We start from the raw sequence: 23,647 nt of genomic DNA on the forward strand, positions 1-23,647 counted from the left end.
TGTTGGGTTTGTTATTTTTATTTTTTGGCTAGGCTTCTTTGGCTTGGTTGCTATGCCACCATCTTAAATGGAAATCCAGAAGGTACTCTAACCACTGAGGCATCCCTCCTGCCTTAAAAGTTGTATAACACTTGTTAGCTATTTTTATTTTCCTTTATTTTAAAATACATTAAATTGGGCTGGTGAGATGGCTTAGCCATTAGGGCATTTGCCTGTGAAGCCAAAGAACCCAGGTTTGATTTCCCCAGGGCCCACATAAGCCAGATTCACAAGGTGGCACATGATCTGGAGTTGATTTACAGTGGCTGAAGAACCTCCCATGCCATTCTCCCCGTCTCCCCAAATAAATCAAATAAATAAAAACTAAAACAGAAATGCCTGGGACAAAATAAATAAATACATTAAATTGTGGTGCTTCTTTTCATCATAGTTAATTTTTTATTAGGAATGAGAGGTAATAGTGGAAAAGACAAGTGGTTTCATTTTCTAATTGCTTCTGTTGTCAATTCTTCTAAAATCGGAATTGCCATTTCTTGCTGTTGCATTGTTCAATTTTTAATTGGTTTATAATGAATTATCACACAGTACAAAACAAGTTTGTTCATTAATTTAACAATATTTGTTGATTGTCTATTAATACTTAAATTTGTTTCTCCTCATATGTTCCATTATCTACTGTTTGCCAAGGAATGTTTTAGTCACTAAGGATTTAGCTGAAGCCCTGGAGGATAAGCTAATTCACAGAGCTCACATTTCAGCCAAGAAATGACCTGCAGTTGTGTTCTGCGTCTTGCGAATAAGTTGGATGCTATGATAATGAGCCGCAGGATGTAATGGGAGTTGGGATTCATTGCCAATGCAACAATGCACCAATAAATTCAGGGTATCCCTGGATCCTTGTTTTATGAATTTAAAGAATTCAAATCCATAGACCAGAGAGTAATATTTAGAGAGACTTTGTTTGATTAAGAGAAGGAACGAGAAAAGGTACAGAGAGCTCCTGCCATGTGGAAGGCAGGAAGGGGAAGGGAGACCCATATAGGAGTAGGGGTTCCCTCCACTCATTTCAGCTCGGCCAGGCTGAGACGAGGTAGGGCTTACCAGAGCAGAAACCAGGAGAGGTGAACAGCCAAAAAGAGGCCTGGCCTACCTGGTAAGGATCTGTTTACAATCTAACTGTGGTGGACCTTACGCTGAGGCTCAAGTGAATCTGCAAGAGAGCTGATGGGTCTGGGCTCAGGGGCTGGCTCAGGAAGAGGTCAGTGTACCTGAGTCGGGGTGGCTAGGCTCCAGTTCTGCTGTAGCAGTCAGGTGCAGTGGGAACTCTTTTGAGCCCTCTAACTGGCTACCTGAAAATAAAACTACCTAATACCCCTCAAGGGGAATTGTCATTTAAGTAGAATAGGTTGGGGAGCCATCTCTAAAGAAGGAATCTTTAAGATTGAATATAAGAAGTAGAGAATTTGGAAGAACCAACTGAAGAGCTCAGGACAGCAATAGTCCAAATCAGGAATGAACTTGGAATGTTCTAGAAGCAGATAGGGCTAGTATAAATTGAGACTAGGGAAGGTTGATATGAGAGTAAAGGTTACGAACAAGAGTAATTATCTAGGACCTTATGAACATGCAAGAAGGGTTTTTTCCCCTTTCTAAATAAATTATCATTATTATTATTACTATTATTTGGTGGTTTGATGTAGGGTCTCACTCAGGTCCAGGCTGACCTGGAATTCACTATGTAGTCTCAGGATGGCCTTGAACTCATGGCGATCCTCCTACCTCTGCCTCCCGAGTGCTGGGATTAAAGGCGTGTGCCACCACAGCCAGCTTCTAAATAAATTACTGAAGTGATTAATTTCAGAATATTGTTTGATTTTTTTTTTTTGAGGTAGGGTCTCACTATCTTGAGGCTAGCCTTGAACTCATGACCGTTATTCTACCTCTGCCTCCCTAATGCTGAGATTAAAGGTGTGTGCCATCATGCCCTGATGATTTCTTTTGAAAGTATCACTCTTTTGTCTAAGTATACGTTTTCCGAGTGTTATTTTTTCTAAGTTTTGTTTATTTGAGAGAGGGGCAGATAGAATAGGTGCACAGAATGGGTGCACCAGGTTCTCTAGCCACTGCAGATGAATTCCGGACACATGTGCCACCTTGTGCATCTGAATTTACATAGGTGGCAGTTGAACCTGGTCCTTAGGCTTCATAGGCAAGTGCCTTAACCACTAAGCCATCTCTCCAGTGCCTGAGTGTTAATTTTGATAATATTTCTATTGCATTGCTGCATTGTTCAAAGCCTACATAGGTATACTTGTTACTGAAAATTTTTATAGCACAGTTGAACATTTAGTTTGAACTACCTAGAAAATTTTCCTACCTGACTGTTTCAGGTTTGTGCTTGGAATTTAAGAACTTGAGTAGCTCTGTCGACATATTGGTATGAAAACAAAATCACCTTTTGCTTTTCTTTCTCCTTGTATTCCCCATATCTATCCCCTTCCCTTCCTCTGTCTCTTTGTTTTCCTTTTTCCTTCTTTCCTACCACTTCTTCCATGCCCTCCTTTGTCTTGTCTTCTCTCAAATGATAACACATGGATAATACATGTTTTTGCTCTCCGGGACTACTTCAGTTCTTAATCAAGGAATCTTAATACCTCAGCCTGTGTTTTTGTATTTGTTAATAACCAGTATTATATTTAAATGAAAATAGTGTATCTGCTCATGACTTCTCTGTAAGTACAGGTGAACTACACCCTTTAGCTTGGGCTGTTATTAATGTTGGATGCCTTAGTTATCTCAATAATATGCAACATTGCCCTCAGATACTACTGATACATTCCATAACATCAGGTCATATATAACTTTACAGCATCTCCTGTTTGTACCGTTGCCGTTTCATTTGGTACTAATTAGGGCTGTCACCATCTGTTGGTCACTGTGTCTAGTCTTCCTCTCTCCACCTGCCCCATCTCTTCCCCAACCCATTCTCCACACTGCAAGCAGAATACAGCTGTTCTACATCAGTAATTAAGAACAGAACCATAGGCTATAACATCACTTAATAGATATCAGAAAAGAAGCCAAGAAAAAGAAGTAAATGGACCTACCTATCTTTTGAAGCTGGGTATGGTGGCACACGCCTTTATTCTAGCACTTGGGAGGCAGAGGAAGGAGGATTGCCATGAGTTCGAGGCCACCCTGAGACTACAGAGCGAATTCCAGGTCAGCCTGGGCTAGAGTGAGACCCTACCTCAAAAAAAAAAAATCTTTTGAAAAAAATATTGGGCTGGAGAGACAACTCAACAGGCCACTTGCCTGCAAAGCCTAGCTACCCTGGTTCAGTTACCCAGTACCCATGTAAAGCCAGAGGCACAAAGTAGTGCATGCATCTGGAATTTGTTTGCAGTGGTAGAGTCCCTGGTGTACCCATTTTCTCCCCCCTTGAAAATAAATCAAATAAATAAATAAACTATTTAGGGCTGCAGTGATGGCTTAGCAGTTAAGGTGCTTGCCTGCAGAGCCTAAGGACTCAGGTTCAATTCTCCAATTCCCATGTAATCCAGATGTACAAGGTGGTACATGCATCTGAAGTTTGTTTACAGTGGCTGGGGACGCCCTGGCATGCCAGTTCTCTTGTCTTTCTCTTCCTCTTTCTCTCCATCTCAAATAATATAACATTTCAAAAATATGTAAACTTTGGTAGGTCATCTTTGTGACTTAAAATCTTTTCCTGGCTGGGAAAATGGCTCATTAGATAAAGCATTTGCTATGCAATCTTAAATATCTGAGTTCCAGTCCCCCAGGCACTGCCAGACTCTAAGTCAAAAGTCTATAATCTCAGTGCACCTACAGCAAGACAGGAGCTAGAGACAAGAGTCTCACCCAGAAGTTTATGGACCAGTTAGCCTAGTGAGCACAGTGGTGAACAATGAGAAACCCTCCCCCAAAACAGGGGAGAGCACAAGGACCTGCATCCCTCTGACCTTTGCATGGTGGATGCATGCCTGCACTCACACACAGACCTTCTGTCTATGCTTCCTTCTGGAGTCAGTTAAACAACTTGACTTGGTGTCCTTTATGACAGGCCAGGCTTAGTTCCCTAGCCCTTTAATTGATAACCAGGTCCTCCCTGAGCCAAGTAGTTTGTTATTACTGAGTGCTTAACACTTTTTCTTGTCTTTGTGCTTTCTGCTGTACCATTCCTCCTGCTCTTCCCTCTCACTTCCAAAATCTTAGCTTACTGTGATCACCTACCAGTCGTGGTTAGAAATTTTTTTCTAATTTCTCAAACCAGGTTAGAAATTAAAGCATATGCCTGTAGCCTTGTTAAGGACATTAAAGGCATAATTGTCACTGCTTTTCACAGCCTGTGAAAAACTCTGAACACAGACATAGCTAGGATTTCTTAAAGAATGTTCAGTCTTTTTAGCATTCTAAATCTCCTAAAACTCTTAATGAGTTAAGCTAGATTATTGAGTAAAACCTCAGATTGGAACTATATGACGTATTATCTTCCCATAAAGTCACTTTCACCTCACTTTAATTCACTTACACATTTATATTTTCTTTTATCTTACTAGAGTACATATATATATATATATATATACACATACATACACACACACATATATACATATACATATATATCTATATATATAATTTTGCTTTTTAAATATTTATTTGAGGGCTGGGGAAATGGCTGAGTGGTTAAGGCGTTTGTCTATGAAGCCTAAGGGGACCCCAGTTCAGTTCCCCAGGACCCACATAAGCCAGATGCATAAGCGGGCACATGTATCTGGAATTCGTTTGCAGTAGCTAGAGGTCTCAGCGTGCCCATTCTCTCTTTATTTGCCTCTTTCTTGCTCTCAAATAAATAAATAACTTAAAGATTTTAAAAATATTTATTTGAGAAAGAGGCAGAGAAATGGAGGGAGGAGCACATCAGGCTGTATAGTCACTGCAAATGAACTCTAGACGCATTTGCCAACTTGTGATTCTGCCTTTACGTGGGTTCTTTGAAGTCAAACTCGTGTCCTTAGGCTTTGGAGGCAAGCACCTTCACCATTTAGCCATCTCTCCAGGCCCCTGCTTTTGCTGGTTCCCCCCCCCCCCTTCAGGCCAGATCACTCTAATCCAGGCTGACCTGGAACTTGGTTGCCCTAGGTTGGCCTTGAACTCATGACAGTCTTCCTACCTTTGCCTCCTAAGTGGTGGGACTAAAGGTGTGTGCCACCACACCTGGCTTTAGTCTTGACTTTTTAAGGTGTGAAAAATTCAAGAGTGAGGTAGGATTTTATAAGTTTCTATGTTATTAAACATTCTTAGAAAACAATTTTACCCATTATGTAGATGCTATATGGTGTATTTAACCATTCTAGTGTTTAATTGTTTTTCTTGAGCTTTTTTTTAAACTGCAGTTAATTACTATAATTTGAGGTGGGCTTAATATATGATTACTGTGTTTGATTCACTAATGTGGGTTATTGACTTAAACCACATTTACAATGTGAATTTCAAACTGCATGTGTGAAATGATAGAACAAAAATTTTTTTGCATTACATGAGATCACCAAATAGAGATGCTGTATCTAATAGTAAAATTGTTACTCGTCACATTTACGTCAGATACTATAAATCTTACATCATTGTTCTTTATAATTATTCAAGCGTATTACCTTAGATTTAATATCTCAAGATACTAGAAACTTCAGTGCTTTCATTTTATTTTTGTGTATTTGGGTGATATGCCTGCCTGTGCACATACATGTAGGCACATGTATGCATGTTTATAGGCCAGCAGTTTTCATTGGATGTCTTCCACAATTTCTCTACTCTTTTTTTAGTCAGGTTGGTCTCTCGCTTGAGCCAAGAATTTGGTGACTCAGCAATAGGGAGAAGATTCTTGTGATGATTTGTTGTCATTAATGAATTACTGAGCTTGGAGTAATGCTTCTTTTTTTTCACCATCTCATTCACAGCCTCCATACATCCACAGTATGCCCTGATCGTAATCCCTCCCACCGTCCTCCTTTGCCCCACTGGAACTTCTCTTGTTTCCAACTAGTCCCTCTTGTTTTGACATCATTTTTCCCTCTTCTATTAACCATGACAACATGTTGATGGGCCCAATATTGTAAAGGTTTTGTGTAGGTAATGACAGCTGTTGTGAGCTCACGAAAGCAGCAGCCACTTTGAGTCTGGATCAGTGTCCAGAGCACTCCTCCCATCCTTTGGCTCTTACATTCTTGCTGCTGCTGCTTCTTCTTCTTCCTTCTTCCTTCTTCCTTTTCCTCCTTTCTCCTCCCTCTTCCCTCTTCCTCCTCCTCCTCCTCCTTCTTGCTTTCAGATTTTTATTAACAACTTCATGATTACAAAAAATATCTCATGGTAATACCCTCCCTCCCACACTTTCCCCTTTGAAACTATTCTCCATCATATCCCCTCCCCATCTCAATCAGTCTCTCTTTTATTTTGATGTCATCACCTTTTCCTCCTCTTATGATAGATAGTCTTGTGTAGGTAGTGTCAGGCACTGTGGGGTCATGGATATCCAGGCCATTTTGTGTCTGGAGGGAGCACGTTGTAGCTGCCACCTCTTCTGCAATGGTCTTTGAATTTTGGAGGGTGTGGTTTAAAATGTATTATTTGGTTCTGAACACTCCACTGTCATTCCTATAGAGGACGCTGGAAAATTTCAGAAAATGGATAAGCTATAACATAATAAGAAAGTAAATATAAGCTGGGAATCATGGCATATACCTTTAATCCCAGCACTTAGGAGACAGAGGTAGTAAAGTTTAAAACTATCCAAGAAAACAACGCTGCACCAAGAAATGTAAATCCTAACTTTGACATATGAAAGTGAAAATATTCTCAGACATATTTGCCTCAAAGTTTTCCTTATAAAACCTACATTGAGCTGAGCTTGTTGGCACATGCCTTTAATCCCAACAGTCGGGAGGTAGAGGTAGGAGGATCACCATGAGTTCGAGGCTACCATGAGACTATATAGTGAATTCCAGCTCAGCCTGGAATATAGTGAAACCCTACCTCGAAAAACAAAACAAAACAGAAAACCTGCATTGGGATTGGAGAAATGGCTTAGCAGTTAAGGCGCTTGCTAGCAAAGTCAAAGGATCCACGTAAGCAAGATGCACAAGGTGGCGCATGCATCTGGAGTTTGTTTGCAATGGCTAGAGGCCCTGGCACACCCATTCTCTCTTTCTCTCAGATATATATATATATAAATTAATTGCATTGGAAACCCGTTTGGTAGTAAGACCCAATGAGAAGCCTAGGCAGTGTTACAAATCTGTGACAAATGCTACCTAAAACTTGCGGCCTGAAGTAAAATCCTAGAATCAAAATTCAAGCAATGAAATCATGGTGGGAGAAGATCAAGGCTGTCCACGAGAGCCTGCCTCATAGAACATGTTTGGCTCTTAAATTTGTTGACTTAAGAAATTTTCCATCTTTTGTTGCTGGTTCCCTGGACCCAGCTGCTCTCTTTCAAGATCTAAAATTTCTTACTTCTTGCTGAGATACTTTTTATTTTCTAATGCTGTGAGTCCCCCCCCCCCCCCGCTTTTTTGGCTGTAATATGTTTTCCGCTAATGCGGTGAAATGAAGGAAAGGAGGGATAAGATGGTTCGTGTTTAGTTAGGTGCTAGCCTTGGACTCCTGTTCCTCCTATCCCCCACCCAAGGCCTGGAATTACACATGTCCATCGCCATTATTGAGTCTGTAATATTTTTTCTATGCAGTTTCAAACACATTTTACATAAACATTTCCTCTATATTTGAAAGGACTTACCCTCTCCTATCTCATCTCTAAAAGACTATACTATAGGGCTGGAGAGATGGCTTAGCAGTTAAGATGTTTGCCTATAAAGCCAAGGGATCCCAGTTTGATTCTCCAGGACCCACGTAAGCCAGATGCAGAAGGGGCCACATGCATCTGGAGTTTGTTTGCTGTGGCTGGAAGCCCTGGCGAGCCCATTCTCTCCCTCTTTTGCTCAAACAAATAAATAATAAAATGTATTCTAAAAAATAAATAGACCATATTGTAAACCTCTTTCTTCCATCTAGCTATTCTGATAGCTGACATTCATTTATTCTTAAGAAATAGCTGAGTAATTATTGTATGCCAAGTACTATTGTAGACACTGGGAGCTAAATAATGAACAAAGCAACCTCTGCCTTAGTGGAGCTCACATGCTAGAGCAAGAAGGCAGTGAACAATAGTCTGTTTCTTAAGGAAAGGGTTGCATGATGTGTTAGTACTGGTCTGTCATCTAATATGAATGTTGCCATCTTCATTTTTCTTTCAATTGACAGTTCCAATGACAGGATTCACTCAGCGAGCAACTATTGACCCAGAACTGAATGAAATACACGTTTTATCTGGACTCAGCAAAGACAAGGAAAAGAGGGAAGAAAATGTCAGAAATTCATTCTGGATTTATGACATTGTGAGGAATAGTTGGTAAGGATTCTTGTCTGTGCTGCATTTGCGGTCATATTTATATGAGGTTGTTGGTTTATTCAAAAGATGAGAGAGGTTGGAGGCTTATGTTAATTTGTAGTGTTAAAAAAAATACCAGTTTTCTTATTTACTACATACCTCCAGTTGACCTTGAATTCCCAGTTCTTCTGCTTCTGCCTGAAATTACAGGTATGAGCTACTACCCTCGCCTAAAATATCAGTATTTTTTAAAAGACCCAATAAATGGTGATGTTAAATGAGTGGACTATTACCCATGTTGTTTAATTACTAAGTACTTCCTGGTCTAGGAGTCAAAAAGAGCCGTATCTTACTCTAGGTTCTATTATGAAGTAAGGGGGTAAAATTGAGAAAAATGCTCTTGTCTTAGTGTTATGAATTGAACGGGGGCTGATTGTTTCTCTTTGGGAACACTGACCCGGAAGACACAGCTCTCACACTCATGACTGTTCCATCGTGGATATTCTACAGAAAAAGCACATAGGAAAGATCCTCCTCCTTCACTAGTGAACGTGCTGCTTACCAACTAGAGAACTGATTGCTTTCTAAATAGGACATTTTATTTGCACTCAAGCAGAAAGCAATGTACTGTCAATTTTCTAGTGTGGATGAACAGGATGGCATCCCTTTCAACCTTCATGTAATGCCGTCATGTGTATTACTCACATCTCACAGCACAGGATAGGTTGTTCTCAAGAGAGCTGTGTGATGACTTAAAAGAATGTCAGACTCTGTTTTAACCAATTCACATTTTATGAGACTTTATGTTTTGTTGTGGATAAATGAATTTTTTACTGTTGGTAATTGGACATTGACAATTGATTTGCTAGCTATAGGTGTATTGACATGTTTATTCTAATTCTTCAGAGCACAATGCCTTAGAAGCAATGTTTTGCAGGTCTTGTGTATATAAGAATGATCAAGCTGCAAAGGATAATCCAAATAAAAGTCTGCAAGAGGAAGAGCCATGTCCAAGATTTGCCCATCAGCTCGTCTATGATGAATTACACAAGGTAAGTCAACTACAAAAAGAAAAAAGAAAAAGACAGCTGGGCGTGGTGGCGCACGCTTTTAATCCCAGCACTCAGGAGGCAGAGGTAGGAGGATCGCCATGAGTTTGAGGCCACCCTGAGATGACAGAGTTAATTCCAGGTCAGCGTGGACCAGAGTGAGACCTTACCTCGAAAAACCAAAAAAAGAAAGAAAGAAAGAAAGAAAGAAAGAAAGAAAGAAAGAAAGAGAAAGAAAGAAAAGAAAAACACGTGTGTGTGTATTGCTAGGTGTGGTGTCACACACCTTTAATCCTGGCAGTCAGGAAGCTGAGGTAGGAGGATTGCTATGAGCTTGAGGCCAACTTAGAGCTTCAAAGTTAGTTCCAGTTCAGGTGAGAGTAGAGGGAGACTTTACCTCAAAAAAAAAAAAAATAATAAGTTATATATATGCGTGTGTGTATATATGTATACATACTTACACACACACATATATACATACATAGCAAAGGAAGTTACCTGTCATGCATTTCTGCCAATGCAAAGAAATTACATTATGACTTCAATAGTTTCTTGAGTACGTTTAGGTTCTCAGAATTCTGATTTGTTGCATCTTTTATAGGTTCATTATTTATTTGGTGGGAATCCAGGAAAATCTTGCTCTCCAAAAATGAGGCTAGATGACTTCTGGTCACTGAAGTTATGTAGGCCTTCAAAAGATTATTTACTGAGGCATTGCAAGTACCTCATAAGAAAACACAGGTATGAAAACAATTCACTGAAAATCTTCAGTTAGCATTGTATCTACTGTTAGTATGACTGAGTTTTGGAGATGGAACTTTTTCTTTGTAACCTGTACTAAGAAGATAGTGTATATACCTGAAGATAATGTGTTTTGTAGCTGTCAGATATCCTTAATTTTTTTAAATAATAGAGAAATTTCATTTGCCAAAGTTGTAATATAATGTGATCAAATATGATTTGATCTTAGAAAGTGATAAGTCACTAAAAATATAGATGCATATGTAGTTGCATACTTGTCATTTGGGTTACTTATATTATTGGATGATAATAAAAATTTAACTAGAAGGAGGAGGTTGGTAATTATTAATTATCATATGTTAGATCCTACATCTTTTTTAAAATATATTTTATTTATTTGAGAGAGAGAGAGAATGGGCACAGTAGGGCCTCCAGCCACTGCAAATGAACTCCAGACACGTGCCTCCTTGTGCATCTGCCTTAATGGGTCCTGGGGAATTGAACCCAGGTTCTTTGGCTTTTCAGGCAAATGCCTTAACCACTAAGATATCTTCTCCAGCCCCGATTCTACATCTTCTTATCACAGTAAACTAATAGAGCACTCAAATAGTCATTGTCAATGTTCTTTTGAGGTAGAAACTGGTTTGTTTTACTTGTGTAAAGTCACCAGCTGTAAGTGAGAGCCTGAATTTGATCCTGATTATTGTGACTCCAGAACTCTCCACATAAACACTGTGTGTGATTTGCATGTGCATATACACATGTACATGTATACATACTTGTACATTTATTGTGTGTTTATCACATATATTAGTGCATAATTTTTTTAAAGATGTTTTTGTTTATTTTTATTTATTTGAGAGTGACAGACAGAGAGAAAGAGACACCGAGAGAGAGAATGGGTGCGCCAGGGCCTCCAGCCACTGCAGACAAACTCCAGATGCGTGCGCCCCCTTGTGCATCTGGCTAATGTGGGTCCTGGGTTGTTGAGCCTCCAACCAGGGTCCTTAGGTTTCACAACTATCTTATGTGTTTAGCTTTATATAGGGACTGTGGAATCGAACCTGAGTCCTTTGACTTTGCTGGCAAGTGCCTTAACCACTAAGCCAACTGTCCAGCTCCTATACAGATATTTTTAAGATGCTTATATTCTGTATAAAATTATACATCAGGGCTGGAGAGATGGCTTAGCGGTTAAGCGCTTGCCTGTGCAGCCTAAGGACCCCGGTTTGAGGCTTGATTCCCAGGATCCACATTAGCCAGATGCACAAGGGGGCGCATGTGTCTGGAGTTTGTTTGCAATGGCTGGAGGCCCTGGTGCACCCATTCTCTACCTCTCCCTCCCTCCCTCCTTCTTATCTCAAGTAAATAAAATTTAAAAATATATCTGTATAAAGCTGACTTTTGTTTTTCATGTTAGTATTTCTTTCTCTGCTTCCTCAAATTATGCTTGAGAGATAAATTAAATGCAGAAGCTGCTTTGGGGTATTACTGTGAATTATATGATTCCCTACGGAGTCTAAAGGAGAAGAAGCCTGAATTTTCAGTGTCTAGGTGGCAAGGGATAAACTTTTATTAATATTTAAAGTTTGAGATACTTTTTTAAAAAATATATTTTGTATTTACTTATTTGTTTGACAGGGAAAGAGAGAGAAAGAACTCCAGATGCCTGCGCCCCCTTGTGCGTCGGGCTAACATGGGTCCTGGGCAATCAAACCTAGGTCCTTTGGCTTTGCAGGCAAATGCCTTAAACACCAAGCCACCCCTCCAGCCTGAGTTTGAGATGCTTTTACCTAATGTTGCTAAAATTTATTTCTTAATATTTTACTTAATGGCAAATTCATTTTTAAAGTTCAGAAAAATTATAGTCTTAAGTTCTTTGCCTACTTACCATATAACTACTGGTAGTTGAACTCTTCAAAACAGCTTCACAACATTGTTACTGTGTCACTAATGGCTCCACAGCTACACTCTCTGTGTGAGCTATCTTTTTGCAGGGTTTTTAGACACAAATTTTTTAGATAACCAGAATAACTCAGTATGTGCTCCTTCAAGTCTTAAAGATATTTCTCTTTAACTCAAGGTGATTATTATCTTGTTTCTATTTTCTAGGTTTGAAGAAAAGGCCCAAATGGACCCCCTTAGTGCTCTGAAATATTTACAAAACGATCTTTACATAACTGTGGATCATTCAGACCCAGAAGAGACAAAAGAGGTAAAGAAAGATGTAGTGTAACTCAGAAACCAGGAATATTTTTAAGTGTCTTTTAGAGGGACTGCTTGGACAGAAGAAGGGGTTCACTGGAACGTTGATGGGGAGACGATCAAAAGAGGTAATGGGAGGGAGTTATGATCAAATTGCAGCATGTTCATGTATTACCATTCTTAATGAAAAATATAAGAAAACATCTTTCTACCTTGACTGTTCAAAGGAAAATGGAGAAAATATGTTACTTACTTATCTAATACTGCCTCAAAACAGTGGTATAAAAAGTGAACAGGCAGAGCCAGGTGGCACAAGCCTATAATCCCAGCATCTGGGATGCTGGGCAGGAAGTTCACTAGTTCAAGGCTAACCCTGGGTTATCTAGAAGCTCTGGTGAAACCTTTCAACACCTCTCCCTCAAAAAAATAAACTAAGCAACCATATTTTTATGTGATTAATATAAGATTCAAGTCACATAGCTATCCTCGATCCATCAGAGAAATATTCTTTTTGGTGGGGAGGGGTTTTTTTTGTTTGTTTGTTTTTTTGAGGTAGGGTCTCACTCTAGCTCAGGCTGACCTGGAATTTACGATGTAGTCTCAGGGTGGCCTCGAACTCATGGTGATCCTCCTACCTCTGCCTCCCGAGTGCTGGTATTAAAGGTTTGTGCCATCATGCCCAGCTCAGAGAAATATTCTTAGGGATAAGGTTTTCACTTAGAAATTGGTTGTAATTTATGGAAAAAAAAAGTTTATTTTTCCTTTTTTTTTTTCTTGAGAGAGAGAAATGCGGTGGGGGAGAATGAGCATGCCAGGCCCCCTAGCCACTGCAAACAAAACTCCAGATGTGTGTGACCCTTTGTGCATCTGGCTTACATGGGTCCTGGGGAATCAAACCTGAGTCCTTATGCTTTGCAGGCAAGCACCTTAACCATTAAGCCTTCTCTTCAGCCCTATTTTTTCATAGTACACTAAGCATTATGTAATGATTCAATATAATTTTTTCTTTTGGTATTTAAGATCTCTCAAAAGGAGAATGATAGTCCCTTCTATGTAGGAAGAAAATGAAAGATTGGTGGAAGGGCAATTCTTGCTACCTTGGTGTTAGTTTGTAGCAGTTAGCTTGACTATAGGCTAACACCATCTATATAATTTCTAAGCTTGAGAAATCAGTAGCTGGTCATGACATTTCAGGTTTCAATATGTGATATGTCCAAAGATTTCGAATTCTTAAGGGCATATTTGCCTATCCACTGTGTGGCTATGTCTGCTGGGTCTTGGTCTTACAGCCTGTCTTTCCACTAACTGAGAATATTTTGTCTTTTTTTTTTTTTTTCCTTTTGATAGCCATCCTGCTTTATCTAGCAACATCTGAACTGTGATAATTCTGCTCTCCTACCCATAGACTTGGTGCTGAAGAATGAAAAGTTCTTTCCATTGTATCTATTTCCTTATTAGCTATTGTTTTGCTTTGGCTTTGTAATTGCAGTATCAAATAGAACTTTTCTCTCTTCGGCATTGATTTAAAGTCAGGTCACTTGCAAGGGCCATCCATGTTCATTGTGCTTTCAAAGCAGTTGAAGTTTCATGTCTACCACTCCAAAAGAAAAAGCTACACTTTTATATCTTCTTCCATGAAAGTAAGTCCTATTGTGCTCACTCAGTACGGGTTGTGGCCCTTCACTAGGATAGAATTGGCAGAATGCGCCTTAGCGGTTTGGTGGTCATTTGTCTTTCTGTGATGTCTTAGTGAATGTAGGACCGCCGCCAGCCACTGCAAACAAACACCAGACGCATGCGCCCCTTTGTGCATCTGGCTAATGTGGGTCCTAGGGAATCGAACCTGGGTCCTTTGGCTTTGCAGGCAAACACGTTAACCACTAAGCCATCCCTCCAGCCCCCGTTTTTAAATTTTTGATAGTTGGTTTCTAATTTCCTTATTTTTGAAGTGTAATACTTTTCACTTTGTATGATATAGACTTCCATTCCATTTACTAAGAGCTTCAGCAAGAATTATTTAGCCCTAGAAGTTAGTAAAATGGTGGTATTTTTGTGCTGTTAGAATAACCTCAGAAACTTTCAAAAATATATCCATTTCTCCTGTGTCTACATGTATAGAAATAAATGGAAATAAACTTGACATTGAGATCTGCATGATTAGAATTTTCTTTAAAAATATCTAAACAGATTTAACTTTTTATTCTTTTTTCTATCCCAACAATCTTGTTTTGAATAAAGAAATTCCCTGGTGACATTAAAAGTACAGAAACTTGTATGTATTACAAGCTTTTCATTATTTGGATAACTTTTTGGTAACAAAAAAATGCTTTTAGGGTCTGTACAGATACATTTATTAACATGATCATCATTGTACCAAGTATTAAAGACAGGGACAGTTGCTTATCAATCAGCTCTATACCAAAACATGGTTGTGTGTTTCCTCCAGTCTCCAGAATATGGGTTCTGAATTGGTGATGAACTTCTAATAAACTTTATAGATAGATGAGTTTCCAACCATTGTAGCACATTTTTGAATTAGTCACACAATAATTTTGACTTTTTAAAACACTGGTACCATTTATTTAATAGCTGTGTATTGATTCTCGACAAAATGGCAGGCATGCTAGGCATAGGAAGCATATTTGCAAACCAAACAAGATCCCTGCCTAAAAGTTGCTTGTGAACCTCTTGGGGATAAAAACATATGAAATAATCAAGTTATAGTACATTATAGTTTGGTAGGTGTTATGGAAAACTAAAGCTAGCTATAAGAAGTGTGAAGGAGGCAGACACAGTCGTACATTGCTGTAACCCCAGCACTTGGGAGGTGGAAGCAGGAGCATCAGGCAAATGTGAGGGCAGCCTGGGCTAAGTGATGACACTTGGGGCTCGGGATGGGAGTCAGTATTCATAGGGGTGAGAGTTTGGACAATATAGTTAGACCTCCATTAGAAATGAGATTTGTACAGATTGAGAAGTGTGTAAGGGAGTATTGTAATCAGATAGTTGGCTGGAGAAATGGATTAGCAGTTAAGGTGTTTGCCTGCAAAGCCTAAAAGGACACGGGTTCAATTCCCTAGTACCAGTAAGCCAGATGCACAAGGTGGCACATTCATCTGGAGTTCATTTGCAGTGTCTGGGGTCCCTTACATGACCAGTTTGTCTTCCTTCCCCTCAAATAAATAAATACAAATATTAAGAATACTGTTTCTATTAGTTCAGAATTATCAAATATGTGAACACAAGTCTTTTGTAAGTAAAGAAACATAAGTAAGTGGACAGAGATACATATGAATTGAAAGACTAAACTAAGAATTGTGTAAGTTTCCCATAATCCCCACATTGGTCTTTAGACAATCACTATTAGCATTCTGATGAGTTTGGATTTTGTTGTTACAGTTGAGGACAAAGACAAGTTGATTTTAAAGATGGTGTGGAAATACAAAGGCTTTAGACCACCCAAAACCATTTTGAAAAAGAAATTGTAGGTCTTACACTCCCTAATTTGGGGACTCTATCTAAGCTGCACAGTAATCAAGACAGCATGGTACTGAGTTAAGAACTGACAAGTGCATGAGTAAAACAGAATAGGATCCAAAAATAGGAGTGCAGATATCTGATCAACTAATGGCTTACCAGGGTGCCAAATCTGATAAAGAAAAGTCAACTAGATGTCTCAACTTTTATCTTACTGTTTGCTCAAATAATTAAAGATGTATTATAGACCTAAGCCAGGCATGGTGGCACATGCCTTTAATCCCAGCACTTGGGAGGTTGAGGTAGGAGAATCACCAAGAGTTTGAGGCCAGCCTAAGACTACAGAGTGAATTCAAGGTCAGCCTGGGCTAGAGTGAGACCCTACCTTGGAAAACCAGAAGCAAATATATGTTATTTATTTATTTATTTTAGACCTAAATATAAGATAAAGCCTCAAGAATAAAGCATAATGTTGAGTGTGTGGCTCACACCTTTAATCCCAGCACTCTGGAGGCTAAGGAATGAGATCATAGTAAGTTCAAGGCCAACCCGGGGCCATAGTGAGTTCTAGATCAGCCTGGACTATAGTGAGACCCTGCCTGGAAGACAAACAAAAAGAATAAAGCATAAGTAAGTAGAAAATTTCTACTCATTAAGAAGCATTTATTAAGAAAATAAATATTTCAGCCACAGACTCAATATTTGCAGCAGATCTGACAAGCCTAAAAGCCATTTTTTAAAGTCCATATATCTTAAACTCTTTTATTCATGCTCTTCCTTCTAACTTTTGCTTGGATAGGTAATTTTGGAATATTTGTCTCATTTCATTTCTGATTTTCAAAAGACCATTAATTATTTAGGGCTTAAAAATATTAGTGTGATCATTACCTGATAGTTTTAAAGGCTGTAATCCCAATACTCAGGAGATTGAGGCAGGAGGATTAAGTGTCTAAGCATAGCCCAGGGTACACAGTAAAAACCTTCTCTTGAATAAAGAAAAGAAAAAGCTGCCATATTCTTAATCTAAATGTGGTAGTCTTCTGGCCAGCATAACACATGTACAAAAATATAGAAGCTAGGGGCTGGAGAGATGGCTTAGCGGTTAAGGCGTTTGCCTGCAAAGCCAAAGGATCCCTGTTCAATTCTCCAGGACTCACATAAGCCAGATGCACAAGGGTGCTCTTGCACCTGGAGTTTGTTTGCAGTGGCTGGAGGCCCTGGCATGCCCACTCTCTCCCTCCCTCGCTTTCTCCTCCTCTCTGTCTCCCTCTTTTTCTCAAATAAATAAAATGTTTTTTAAAAATACATAGAGGCTAATACAAGTTCTGGAAGTTAGTTTTCCTAAGTGTGCTAGCCTGCTGACTTGCTTTGTTTTTTCTTTATAGTTTCAGCTCCTAGCTTCAGCTCTCTTCAAGTCTGGCTCAGATTTTACAGCTCTAGGTAAGTGTGCCGATATAGTGTACCCAGTTAGTTGACTAGCACTTGGAAAGTTGGATCTTGGTTTCTTTCAAACGGAACATTACTGAGATGTCCAGCCAAACAAGGGCATGCAAAGCTTCTAATGACCTGCTATAAAGTTACTTCCCAAGCACCATGTCCTCCCACCCCCCGCCCCAGCCCATGGGTCAGTCTGCAGTTCCTTCTGTACCTCTTGATGTAAGCCGATGGCAACAGAAGCCAGTTCATGTAGCACTGCATTGGAATGCAAGCTGTGTCACTGGTAGACTTACGATGAGAAGATGCGGGCAGGTGGAGTGGGTGCTGTTGTTTGTGGAATTGTGTGATAGCAAGAGAGTGGCGAGTGCGGTGCAGATGAAGTGTTTTAGAAGCAGACAGGGAGAATGAACCTTCTCTTTCTTAAAAATAAAAGTTTTTGTTTGTTGGCATATTAATTGCTTAAATTCCCACTGAAACTTAAGTTTTTCTTAAGCATCTCAGATATGACCATTAGTCATTTAGTATTTAGTGTTAGTGAATTCAGAAAATGTGTGGTTCTGGACACTGAATGCCAGAAGCGAATTCTTTTCTTTTTTTTTTTTTTTAATTTTATTTGAGAGCGACAGATAGAGGGAGAGAGAGAGAATGGGCGCGCCAGGGCTTCCAGCCTCTGCAAACGAACTCCAGACGCGTGCGCCCCCTTGTGCATCTGGCTAACGTGGGACCTGGGGAACCGAGCCTCGAACCGGGGTCCTTAGGCTTCACAGGCGAGCACTTAACCGCTAAACCATCTCTCCAGCCCGCGAATTCTTAAAGTAACTAAACTAGGCCATCATAAAATGGAGTCTGTGAAAGTTTCAGAACCCAGAACTTATTCTGGTGAATTTTCAAGGATATTTTTGTTAGAACAACTCATTATAGTAGCTTCAGTTTTTACCAAAATAGAAGTACTCATGCCCTTCTGAATTTCATCCTTTGAAGCACACATAGGGTCATGCAGTTTGGATGTGTATGTGCCTTAATATACATGTGGATGCTGAAGCCCAGAGTCCAGGGCCATTATTTTTATTTATGAGGGGGTGATGCTAAATTATCTAGCTAATATCTTGCCTTTAGAACAATAATTTCTTTTGTTATTGATTTTTTGTTTTTTCGAGGTAGGGTCTCACTCTAGCTCAGGCTGACCTGGAACTCACTTTGTAGTCTCATGCTGGCCTCAAACTCACAGCACTCCTCCTACCTCTGCCTCCTGAGTGCTGGGCGTGCACTACTACGCCCGGCTTTAGAACAAAAATTTCTTGGCAGTAATTTAAATATGGTGTCAGCAAATACTTTACCTTTTAGCTTAATTCCTGTCTTCTGTCTCTGCCCTGTCAGCTAACATATTTTGTCAAGAGCCATTTGTTTTGCTTGGATTCTAAATAAAGCTCAGATACAAAGAGAACAGTATGAGCACAGCAGAGACAAAAGGGAAAATTCCTTTCAGGCTGTTCTTCCTACCTTGTCAGAAGAAGGCAGTAGAAGTGAAGATTTTGACACAGTCATGAAGCAGAATTGGGTTTAGATGCCAACTCTGCTACTAACTTATTGTATTTTTCTGTTTATTTGAGGTAGGGTCTCACTGTAGCCCAGGCTGACCTGGAACTCACTCTGTAGTTCCAGGATGGCCCCAAACTCTCAGTTACTCTCCTACCTCTCTGCCTCCCAACTGCTGGCATTAAAGGTATGAGCCACCACGCCCAGCTAATTTATTTGTGTACTTATTTATTTATTATTTTGTTTGTTTGTTTTTCGAGATTGGGTCTACTCTAGCCCAGGCTGACCTGGAATTCACTGTGTAGTCTCAGGGTGGACTCAAACTCACACTGATCCTCCTACCTCTGCCTCCTGAGTGCTGGGATTAAAGGTGTATGCCACCTCAGTTGGCTAATTCTATTTTTTTTTTTAATTTTTTATTTATTTATTTGAGAGCGACAGACCCAGAGAGAAAGACAGGTAGAGGGAGAGAGAGAGAATGGGCGCACCAGGGCTTCCAGCCTCTGCAAACGAACTCCAGACGCGTGCGCCCCCTTGTGCATCTGGCTAACGTGGGACCTGGGGAACCGAGCCTCGAACCGGGGTCCTTAGGCTTCACAGGCAAGCGCTTAACCGCTAAGCGATCTCTCCAGCCCCTAATTCTATTTTTTTATTTAAATAAAAAGCTTTATTTTAAAAGTTTACAGTGGAAGCTGGGAAGATGACAAACTGTCCTCATAAGCCTGCACAAAAAGTAGCACGAGCACCGGGGCATTCGTTTGCAGCAGCCAGACGTCCCGGTGCCTCCACGACATGTGCACGCGCCCAAGTAAACAGATTCACTTCTGTGAGACAGCGAGACAACAGTCATGCCAGGGCCTTTGGCTGCTACCAGGAACTTCAGGTGCACGCACCACTTTATGTGGGTGCTGGGGAAATGAACCCAGGTCTTAAGACTTGGCAAGCAAGCACCTTAGCTGCTCAGCCATCTCACCAGCTCCACAAAAAGATATGTTTTAGCCGGGTGTGTTGGTGCATGCTTTTAATCCCAGCACTTGGGAGGCAAAGGTAGGGTAGGAGGATTGACATGAGTTCAAGACCACCCTGAGTCTACATAGTAAATTCCAAGTCAGCCTGCACCAAAATAAAACTCTGCCTTGAAAAATCCAAAAAAAGAAAAAAAAGATGTTTTAAAACATTTACATAATCCCCTTTCACCACCTTAATTTTAAAACTGGCCATATGGGACTGAAAGGAGGGAAAGAAAAAGTTCTTTATAGTAGGATACCAACTATAACAGTAGAAGAAATTGTAGAGTTAGGTTAGGAAATCACCACCAGATCGATAATAACTCTTCAGAAAAAACTGAATGCAGGTCTTTTAGGGAACAAGATGTTTATACAAAGTCACACATTCTCTCCACAAACAGTTAATAATTTCAGAGATGGAAAAGAATAGCAACTCCAGTTCTTAACCATATCATCCAAGTTAATGTCTTTGGTATTGGGACAAGCTGATACCATGTTCTTCCTGCGGTAATGGACTGAGACAGGCACGTTATCACTTTTGTATTAGTCTATCCAAAACTGTATGAAACTACACCTGATTAAGAAGCATGATGAGCTGAGCTGGTGGTGCTCACCTGTAATCCCAGTACTCAGGAGGCAGAGGTAGGAGGATCACTGTGAGTTCAAAGCCAGCCTGAGACTACATAGTGAGTTTCAGGTTAGCCTGGGCTAGAGTGAGACCCTACCTATGCAGTGGGAGGGGAAGCAACCCAAACCATCCAAATTGAACACATTATATGCTCAACTTTTCTGTATTCTTCAAAGATTGCCTGTGCTACTAAAAGACAGAGAGGGCTGGGGGGCTGGCTCAGCTGTTAATGGTGCTTGCTGCTAAGCCTGCAGGCCTGGGTTCCGTTCACCAATACCCACATAAGGCCAGATACACAAAGTGGCGCATATATCTGCAGTTTGTTTGCAGTGGCAAGAGACACTGGCATGCCCTTTCTCATTTTCATTCATTTTCTCCCTTTCTCTCCTCCTTTCCCTCCCTGTTTCTCATACACACCTTTTTTTTTTTTTTCAAAAAGAAGTTGCTGCTTTGTATCAAACCAGAGGCTTGAAAACTAATACTAGATTTTAAACTTACGGGAAAAATGACTACTAAAAAAAAAAATTAGTGCTAAATGTCTTTAATTTGGGCTAGAGAGATGGCTTAGCCGTTAAGGTGCTTGCATGCAAAGCATAAGGACCTAGGTTCAGTTCCTCAGTACCCACATAAGCCAGATGCACAAGGTGGCACATAAGTCTGTAGTTGGTTTGCACTGGCTGGAGGCCCTGGAGTGCCCATCTGCCTCTTCCTTTCTCTCTCTCTTCTTCCCCCCCTGAAATAACAATTTTTTTCTTAGTTTAATATACAGTAGGGTAAAGATATAGCTCAGCAGTAGGACAGTAACATGTGCAAGGCTCTGGATTTAATTCCCAAAACCATAAAAAGATAAATATAGGTTGGTTTGGGGAGGTGGTGGTGGTGGGTGTGTGTGTGTGTGTGTGTGTGTGTGTGTGTGTGTACATCCGTAAGCCAGTTTATTTGTATATAGTGGTATGTAAGTGGTTGTTCTGTTCTTAGGTGAAGTTAGCTCAAGAATTTACAGTGAATATGTATAAAATTTATTATATACAGCAAGAATATATTTGCGGGCTGGAGAGATGGCTTAGTGGTTCCCGGCAAATCCAAAGAACCCAGGTTCATTTCCCCAGTACCCAGTAAACCAGATGCACAAAGAAACACATGCATCTGGAGTTCATTTACAGTGGCTAGAGGCCCTAGCACGCCCATTCTCTATCTCCTCAATCTCCCCCCACACACACTTGCAAATAAATAACTAAAACTTTAAGAAAAGAATACATTTGTCAAAGTGTTAACAATTGATGAATCTACTTAAGGAAAGTATGATTATTCATTGTACTCTTGGAATTTTTGTGTGCTTGAAATTTTCAAGTAAAAAAATTGAAAATAAAGTAGTTTAGAAAATTCAGAAAAGCATAAAAAGAACAAAGGATTTTAATGTCATCTTCAGAGATAAGCTTTGTCAGTATTTTGTAGTATTTCCTTCTATTCATTTATATGATAGTAGGCTTTATTAAATCTTAAGCTCAGCTCAAAGAAGGAACCAGTTTCTTCTCAAGCTTAAAATAATAGTACAAATTTTAAAAATAAGAAGGAATGTACCCTTCTTGAGGTGCTGTTTATTTCCTTACAGGAAACTGATATCCTTGATAGTGTTTTGTTCTATTCCTATGCTTTACAAGATCAAAATAGATTGGAGCAAAAACTATCAACTGGAATCAGTCCAGTTTTCATCTTCCCCAAACCCTCAGGGCACATATAATTTCCATATGATTCTAGTTCTGTTTCTGATGGCACTCAGCAGGGCTCACATGTCCCAGCTAACCATTTCAGTTATGGGAAAATTATCATTTAAATATTACATTTGTTTTGAGAAATCTGAAACAGCTGAGATCAATATACCCACTGACCAAAATGAGACATTGGCTGGTGTGAACTTGAAAATTGATTTGCTAGAGAATAGTTTCCACCTTTTAAGAATGTCATGTACTTTCTCATATTTATTTGGGGTCACATTAGAGTTTAAACTAGTTTTAAAGCTTGACTAGATTTGGGTATTTCTATATTATGTGCTGCTGGCTACCCTGTCTTTTCTGATCCATGTTAAATTTTAAATATAATGATTTTTGTTGTTGTTGTTGTTGTTATCTTTTTCACCAGGCTTTTCTGATGTGGATCACACCTATGCTCAAAGAACTCAGCTCTTTGACACCTTAGTAAACTTCTTCCCTGACAGCATGACTCCTCCTAAGGGCAACCTCGTGGACCTCATCACGCTGTAATGGAGGAGTGCAGACATGGTTGCTGGGCCTGGAGGTGGAGGCCGCATCTGCTCCCACCGCTCCGACTGCAGCGAGCCCCTGGCGGACGTGCAGCTGCGGTGACTGAGGACTGCATCAGTTTTGAAGGATCCTTATCATAAGTTTAACCCTCCTCCTTCATACCTGACCTCCTTCCCCTTCTCATATTCCTACGTTATTAGGCTAATAAAGTGAAACTGGTATACTTTCCATTTAATTATGCATATTTTTCTTTTAAGAATTAATAAGTATTGAGGAGAATTAGTTATTTTTCCCTTTTCTAATTTTTAAAATTTTATTTTTAATCAGGAGAACAGTACTGTTAACAAACTCATTGTGACAAGGATTTTGGATTCTGTTAGGCTCTTTGGCCTCTGCTTCATTTTCCTTCCCTTCTCCTCAGTCCCACGCCTGCGTGTGAGTGCTGCCCTAGTTCACTGCCCCACTTGGAACTGGTGTGGAGTTCTGTGAGACCTCAGTGTACGTAAAGGCGATGTATGTGTCTATGTTGACTTTGCTTGTATTACATTAAATAATAGACATGATAACAGGGCTCAAATTCATACTTCTTACCATAGAACTAAAAACTGTAACTGAAGATTGACCCAGGCACCCTACAGAGATTGGTAATGTTTCTACACTGATACCTTTTACGATGTTAACTCCTTGGCTTTGAAGTCACAGAAAACTGAAACTAAATCTAGGGTTCAGAAACCTTAAGAGGCTTTCTACAAATGACCGACAAGGAGGTCTGGTAGTTACTAATATGTTCACTGATACCTTTGTAGCGATTTTGGAAGAAAATCACTCTCCTCTCTGGTAAA

The 23,647-nt window shown here is 39.9% G+C and overlaps 1 protein-coding gene across 3 annotated transcripts in view; it reads left to right on the forward strand.

Moving 5' to 3' along the window:
* Positions 1 to 23,040, forward strand: part of Mkln1 (muskelin 1) — a 144,205-nt gene extending 121,165 nt beyond the window's left edge. For all 3 annotated transcript variants that reach the window (XM_045159991.1, XM_045159992.1, XM_045159993.1), the window contains 6 exons: positions 8,338 to 8,485; positions 9,402 to 9,516; positions 10,115 to 10,254; positions 12,367 to 12,469; positions 17,322 to 17,376; positions 22,684 to 23,040. In XM_045159991.1, the coding sequence (XP_045015926.1) occupies positions 8,338 to 8,485; positions 9,402 to 9,516; positions 10,115 to 10,254; positions 12,367 to 12,469; positions 17,322 to 17,376; positions 22,684 to 22,805 (683 nt within the window). In that variant the 3' untranslated portion in view covers positions 22,806 to 23,040. The remainder of the gene's footprint in view (positions 1 to 8,337; positions 8,486 to 9,401; positions 9,517 to 10,114; positions 10,255 to 12,366; positions 12,470 to 17,321; positions 17,377 to 22,683) is intronic.
* The last annotated feature ends 607 nt before the right edge of the window (positions 23,041 to 23,647 follow it).

This window comes from Jaculus jaculus, chromosome 10 (genome assembly GCF_020740685.1).
Source record: "Jaculus jaculus isolate mJacJac1 chromosome 10, mJacJac1.mat.Y.cur, whole genome shotgun sequence".
NCBI lineage: Eukaryota > Metazoa > Chordata > Mammalia > Rodentia > Dipodidae > Jaculus > Jaculus jaculus.